Source organism: Echinops telfairi, unplaced genomic scaffold (assembly GCF_000313985.2).
Source record: "Echinops telfairi isolate 266 unplaced genomic scaffold, ASM31398v2 ScPeMD7_49;HRSCAF=173, whole genome shotgun sequence".
Lineage (NCBI taxonomy): Eukaryota > Metazoa > Chordata > Mammalia > Afrosoricida > Tenrecidae > Echinops > Echinops telfairi.
Window position 1 is genome coordinate 2,235,392 of NW_022103947.1, and position 7,390 is coordinate 2,242,781.

At 41.8% G+C, this 7,390-nt stretch overlaps 1 protein-coding gene across 1 annotated transcript in view; it reads left to right on the forward strand.

The window, feature by feature from the left end:
- Nucleotides 1-7,390, forward strand: part of CNTN4 (contactin 4) — a 1,263,733-nt gene that overhangs the window by 1,233,974 nt on the left and 22,369 nt on the right. The window contains exons 20-24 of the mRNA XM_045290662.1: nucleotides 1,076-1,146; nucleotides 2,192-2,426; nucleotides 4,533-4,645; nucleotides 5,156-5,342; nucleotides 5,772-5,884. Coding sequence (XP_045146597.1) covers nucleotides 1,076-1,146; nucleotides 2,192-2,426; nucleotides 4,533-4,645; nucleotides 5,156-5,342; nucleotides 5,772-5,884 — 719 coding nt within the window. The remainder of the gene's footprint in view (nucleotides 1-1,075; nucleotides 1,147-2,191; nucleotides 2,427-4,532; nucleotides 4,646-5,155; nucleotides 5,343-5,771; nucleotides 5,885-7,390) is intronic.

The following is a 7,390-nucleotide window of genomic DNA, read 5'->3' on the forward strand; positions in this document are numbered from 1 at the left end:
TGCTGACGGAATTGCAAGACCCTCATCAGATGGGAATTCTGACCTTATACTCAGGGAAAAAAACTCCTTGTAGGCCCACTTCATTAACCACACAGATATAGATGCTTCCAGCTACCTGCCCACAGCCAGAGGTTTTTTTTGTTTTTGTTTTTTTTTTGGTCTAGTCTTTCCTTTATATTACAGGGGTGGGTGGGTGGGGGGAACCTATATCATAGGTTCCCAAACTTTTTCATGGAAAAAATCGACTCAGCACCCTCCTAGCCATTAAAAACATTTGTACTATAGTCTATAACCCACAATGAAGTTTAAGTATCTGTTTTTGCAGCTCTCTAGAGTCCCCCAAGAGTGCTGTCCCCTACTCTGGGAAATATTGCTTTACATGATGATAATGTAACTAATCCTATGCTCTCTCCTCTCCCGCCCTTCCAAATCCATAATTTGCTAAATTCCCTTTAGTAACCCTGAGAAGGATGCTAGCAGCATGTCCCCTCTGTTACACAGAAAACTGGGGACCACAGGGGTTCACCACACTGAACCAGAGGTCAGCTTCCTCCCAGAAGGCACCAGCCCCACCCTCCTCTGAGCAGCCCTTCTTCCTTCTGTCTGCATTATCATGTTGTCTACTTGTCTGAGTTGCCCTGTAATTGTTCTGCGTGAGCTCTCAGGAGCCTTAACTGGATTGTCAGGTCTGCAGACAAGTTGTCTGTCTTTCCTTTGTGACCCCTGCCTGGTTAATAAAGACCTAGGCAAGCATTACAACCTCAGTCCTTTTCTCATCCCACCAACCCTTCAGCTGCTAGGGATGGAGCTGAATACTAGGCCAGGCATGCCCAATAGCCCATACACCTTGCCAAATGGTAAACAGGTAATTAAGAGCGACCTTCTTGGTACTTCACATTCCCTCTACCTTATGCAATGGGTCCTGAATCACTGCTTTCTGATCCCAAAAGACAAAGGTCTGTTCATCTGAGGATTCGTGTAATGGGACTCACCCAAGAAGGCTACCTTCCTAACTTCCTAACACCTTCACTTTCTTTTGCTGTCTGACATAACTTGTTTTTTTGTCTCTTCACAGTCCCTGAAGTCACCCCAGCTAACGTCAGTGGTGGTGGAGGCAGCAAATCTGAGCTCGTTATAACCTGGGAGGTAAATGGATCAGAGAACAAAAGGCACATGCATTCGTCTAGGCAGTTTTGTTATTTCCTTCCATGTCCCACCTAGCTGGGAAGTTGCCTCCTCTGTGTCTAGCAGCGCAGACCCATCAGAGCACAAACGCTCCCTCTCACATAGATAATGGCAGGCAGGAAAAGATGGTGCTTGCCCATCAATCGTGGAGGCAAATTTTAATTCAATTCATTTCAGGGAAATAATCATGAGAGGGAAGACAACATGAGTGCAAAAAACATCATATCTATTAAAGAATCCAGGTTCAAAGAAAGCCAATGTTTCTTTTCTTCCTGGACTGCTGCATGGCCGATTGATTTAAAACATCTGCCAGCAATGATTGAGTGAGCCAGCATGATTTCCTGTGAATCGGTCCTGCTGCCGGAGCCCTCTATTAGAAAGGATTTTTAAAAACAACCTGAGGAAAGGCTAGTCACCAGTTTATTAAAAATTGATTTGGGGAGAGGAGGTGGGAGCTTTATAAAAGGTTCTTAGTGTTTGGGGAGGATTCTAAACAAGGGCCCTAGGAATTAAATTCTTTTATTTGCTCAAAGAAATCACCCACCCTCCAGCTCATGCTTCAGGTGGGGGAAGGAAGGCCGTGCCTGAGCTAGGATGAGCTGAGCTCTTCTGTGGGGTCTTCTGTTGTGTCTGCATTGCAGGAAGAGGAGTGCAGGATGGTACAGAGGGGAACCAATGGAAATGTTGGTTTCTACATCAAGTACCCAGTATCTTCTATCGTCACTTCCAATCCATTAGAACTGGGCCTTCCCTTTCCAGGAGCCAGGTTCTCCAGGACAGATTTTCACTCCGTTTTTTTACCCTGCCACCTGACCAGTATTTCATGAATACCTAAGGTAGAAAGATGGCAAGCCCCAAATCTACAAGCCTCTTGGCAAAACCCCAAAATAAGATCGTTAGAGAAGAGTGTAGATAAGAACGTTCAGGGAGAGGGAGAACAGCAAACAGTTCTAGTATTTGAATCAAGCTACTATGATTTCTGAAGACCACCTCCCCTCTTTGCCAGACGGTCCCTGAGGAATTACAGAATGGTGGCGGTTTTGGGTATGTGGTGGCCTTCCGGCCCCATGGCAAAAAGAGCTGGATGAAGACCGTGATGGCCTCAGTGGACGCCTGCAGATACGTGTTCCGGAATGAGAGCCTGGCCCCGTTCTCTCCCTTTGAGGTTAAAGTGGGTGTCTTCAACAATAAAGGAGAGGGTGCATTCAGCCCGATCACAACTGTGTATTCTGCAGAAGAAGGTATGCTCTCTGTTATTTAGATATGTGAGGGGGACTTTTGTTTGCTTGTTTTTTCCAGTCCTAAAACGCTACTGATTTTAAGATGTACAATAAATTTAACCCTGGGCAAGAAATTGAAGGCCTATCCTGCTTTGAGAATAATGTAAATAATTTGGTTCATTATCCATCTTGAAAACCAACTATTTCCCTGCATATAGAAACAAATGGCTACAATTCCATTGTTAGAGATCAAAATCCCAAGTACTATATAATATCATTTTATCCATGGCTATATAATCATTACTTTTTAAAGAATTATATTTCTATTTTTCCCTTTAAATGAACTTCAAGATATAATTTGCATCTCCTCTTATTCATGTCCATAAGCCATATAGTGCTTATCACTTATTTATAAAGAAGATTAAGAGGTGAAGCAATCTCCTTGTCTTCCACACTGTCCCCATGAGAAAAAGGGTCTCTTGCATTACTGTCCCCTCTACTCCCTGCCTTTAGACCGCCTCTCCCATGGTCTTGATTGCCATCAGAGTTCAACCGTGTTATCGGAAAGGAAACATCCAGAGTGAGACTATGTTACAACATAGACAATGATTTGGAGTAAATGAAGATGCAATATAGTCTTTTCCCTAACAACAGGTCTTAGACCCTGTGGTCCTCTGAGATTTAGTGCACACCAGGTTCAGCCTTCGCACTCACAGCTCTCCTCTCCATACTTCACGCTCCAAAGGGTTCACAGTTATTCAGACAAGCCCCAGCCCCTTGCACGCACTTCATCTTCTCTTACCCTCCTCTGTCTTATCCAGCTTGCGATTTCACATGGATCCTTCAAGTCTGAAACTAAACCACCAAGGTCTTCTCTTATTTTCTCGGTCCTGGCGTTGCATAAGCACTTCTCTTTCCTGGAGGATCTTGAGGTTTCCGCTGTTCTCATCCCACAGTATTATTAATTTTTAATTTGCGTTTTATATCCTCACTAAAGTGTGTTTTCTGAAGTGTAGGCCATTTGTTTTCCTCCTTTGTGTCCCCGGTGTTTAACTGCATGTGACACACTGGCCCTTAATAAATGCTGAATTAATTAACACATAAATAGTATCATACCCGTTTATAGACAGGCAAGATCTTGCAGGTCTTCTTGTTCAACATTTCCTGGAGCATCAAGATTATTCCAGAGAGAGTACACAATTTGACTGTAAATAGTACCAGATGAGCTATTTAAAATATGCAATAGGTGGGTGTTAATTTTAATTGCATTAGAAAAAATACAGTTATCATATCAAATGTAAGATTTCATAAATATTACTGCTTAAAGCACGACTAACATAAGCTGTTTGTAAGTAAGACTATTGAAAGAGAAACCTTAACAAATAGTATATAACAAATCTGGTAAAAATAACTGACATTGGAAGAACAGTCTTGGTCCAGCCTATTCTTTCGCTGCTGTGGATACTGAGACCCTGAAGAAGTGACTTCTCTAAGACCATCAGGGTCTGGTGCAGAACCAGACTTTCCCCTAGCTCTCCTCTGTCTTAGTAAAGTCAGCTGACTGACCTTTCCCACTATTCTCTCAGATTTCTAATCCAGAGACCAGACTGAATCTGATCGCCTCTGACCAATACTGACCAAGACAAATCCATGAAGGGAATTGCTAGCTCTGACAATTTAGGCTAAACCTTCAGTAACCTTGGATTACTTTCCTTCCAGTTAATTGTGGTTTGTTCAACTATAGTTCATAGCAACTCTGGTTCTCAGAATGGAAGTATACTGATTTTCTGGTAGTAAATCAAAAGCTGGCTTTGGGGGAAGTAGAGCACTAGATCTTTCCTCTGAAATGCCTCTGGGTAGACTTGAACTCACAATCATTCTGGTAGCAGCCAATGCATTAGCCATTTGTACCATCCAGACACTCCATGGTAGCGCCTCTTCCATCTCCACCTCCTGCCATACCACTCTACTCACACCCTTTCCACGCTTTTAACCATTGATCCTCTGCAAAATGAGTATCTGGATTATAGTCATTAAAGAAAATTCTATAAGCACATTTTTTGTACTTTATGTTGCCCTTCTCTGGAAACACACTAGAGTAATAACATATTCCATATTCATCTGTAGAACCCACCAAACCACCACCCAGCCTCTTTGCCAGAAGCCTTTCTGCAACAGACATTGAAGTATTCTGGGCCTCGCCCCTGGAGAAGAATATAGGGCGGATACAAGGTTATGAGGTAGGTAAGAGCACTTTAAGTTGTAAAAAGAGTCATACTCCTCTATAGGACCCCCCAGGCACACCCTGAAAAGAACCACATTCCCATTTCAGAGGTAGTTAGAGGCTTGACTTATACTGAAGTGCTAATGAAAGCGCTGAATATTCAGTGGTGAGACTATCCTTTTTCTGTCTTACACTCCAGAGATATTTAAAATGAGCTTTGACTTCTGATTTGCCTGGGATCCCTTGGGTCAAAGCAAAGGTGAGATGAAAGGGAATGTAGCAGGCTGTGTCAATTTGTTGTGCCTATTTGCCATCTCACTATGAAGCTAGACATGAAAGGGGGTTTTCCTGCTGGGGGTATTTCTCAGGACATACAAAGCTCTTCATTTTTGGAGTGTGACTTGTGAATTGGTACCGAATATTAACTCCATTGTAAGGACCCTGCAAACAATATTACCTCATTGATCGCCTCAGGAGTCTCTCCAATTGGTATGAATCCCGAGGTCTTCCTTTTTTATTTTCTCAGGTTAAATATTGGAGACATGATGATAAGGAAGAAAATGCTAGAAAAATACAAACAATTGGAAATCATACATCGACAAAGATCACCAACTTAAAAGGCAGCACACTGTACCATTTAGCTGTCAAAGCGTACAATTCCGCCGGCGCTGGGCCCTCCAGTCCACCTGTCAATGTGACAACTAGAAAGCCACGTAAGGACAAATTTGCTGAGAAATGTTTTGGGGATTCATCAAACGTATCCCAAGTTTGTGCCCGCCTCCCCACTCCAAGGGATTATTTGCATACTAATTGGTATAATAATTTGGATTCAATTTTACGTTAGCGTTTTAAATGAACCTTTTTGAATGCCATGCAGAATTCATTGCTCCAGAGGACAGAAAGATAAATGTTTTCTCCTCATTGGGAAGGGTTACTTCTTTTAGCTATAAATGTTAGGCGACCATCTGGATCTTTTTCCATTTGCAGCACTCTATCTTGGCAGATTTTAGTGACCTTGAAGACACATTTTAGTGCAATAGCCCATTAAATTGCCTCCACTCTCAAATCTAGTAAAGAGATATTCCTCAGAATCCATTTAGGCTTAATAATCTGTGACTTCGTATATCTTAATTTTTTTATAGCACCAAGTCAACCCCCCGGAAACATCATATGGAATTCATCGGACTCCAAAATTATCCTGAATTGGGATCAAGTGAAGGCTCTGGATAATGAGTCAGAAGTTAAAGGATACAAAGTGAGTAATTTCTTTCTTTCCTTTTTTAATTTTGCAAAGGCACAGGACCCTACTGTTGGTGGGAACCATCTCTTTTTATGAATCACAACAACCAAGTCCTCTCTTGCCCAGTGAGCCTCTCTAACCTTGTTAAAACACTGGCTATATATGAATTTTATAGATAGTCCAAGACAATGGGCCAGAATTTAAATAATCACCTAAATTTTAGGCTCAGACAGAATCTACCAGGTATAAAGACTCTGTGATTAGATCTCGAAACAAAAAAAGATGAAAAGTCACTTTTTTTTATTATTTCTATTACTGCTTTCCCTCCTTCCTGTCTGGATGTTATTTTTCCTAAAGCAAAAGTAGTAACTTCTGAATATTACTAATGGCTAATTATTTTTGTTTGTATGCTTTTTATCATAAGGGAGATTTGTAAATCAAGGAAGAAGTTAGGGTTTTACAGCAAATGCATTTGCCTGATATCACAATGGTGAGCTGGCCTCCAAAGACCTAAAAGAGCAAACACATAGAGTTCCACAATTAAAAGGAATGGCAAACATTTTTGATAGGGTATTTAGACATCTACAACTGCCTAAGCTATCACCCTAAGATTAATGAGCTAAAACAAGAAATTTTTATTTTTCCTGCTTCTGTGAGATGCTTGAGCAAAAATGGGCAGTTTTTTCTAAAGCTGACCAAGATAGTTCTTTGCACACAAGCTGACTTCTCAGCTAGGATCATTCGTAAAGCTTAAACTCTCCCCGCTTTACACAACGTGTCTCCACTGGTTGCTTGGGATTCCTCACAGCATGGTGAGGTCAAGGCAGTCGGACTCATCCATGGCTGCTGGGATAGAAGAGGAAGGAAGAAACAGCTGCCGGTTCTTTTTTTTTTTTACAATCATTCTATTGGGGGCTCATAAAACTCTTATAACAATCCATACATACATCCACTGTGGCAAGCACATTTATACATTTGTTGCCATCATAATATTCAAAACATTTTCTTTCTACTTAAGCCCTAGGTATCAGTTTCTCATTTTTCTCCTGCTGCCGCCACCTTCCATCCCTAATGAACCCTTGATAATTTATAAGTTATTATTATCTTTTTATGTCTTATACTGACCGATGTCTCCCTTCACCCATTTTTCTGTTGTCTGTTCCCCTGGGAGGGGGTTATATGTAGATCATTGTGATCAGTTCCTCCTTTTCTCCCCCCACCCTCCTCTTAACCTCCTGATATTGCTACTCTCATTATTGGTCCTGAGGGGTTTATCTGTCCTGGATTCCCTGTGTTTCCAACTCTTAACTGTGCCAATACACATGCTCTGGTATAGCTGGATTTGTAAGGTAGAATTTGGGTCATGATAGCGGGAGGGAGGAAGCATTAAGGAACTAGAGGAAAGTTATATATTTCCTCGGTGCTATACTGCACCTTGACTGGCTCGTCTCTTCTTTGTGACCCTTCTGTAAGGGGATGTCCAATTGTCTACAGATGGGCTTTGGGTCTCCACTCCACACT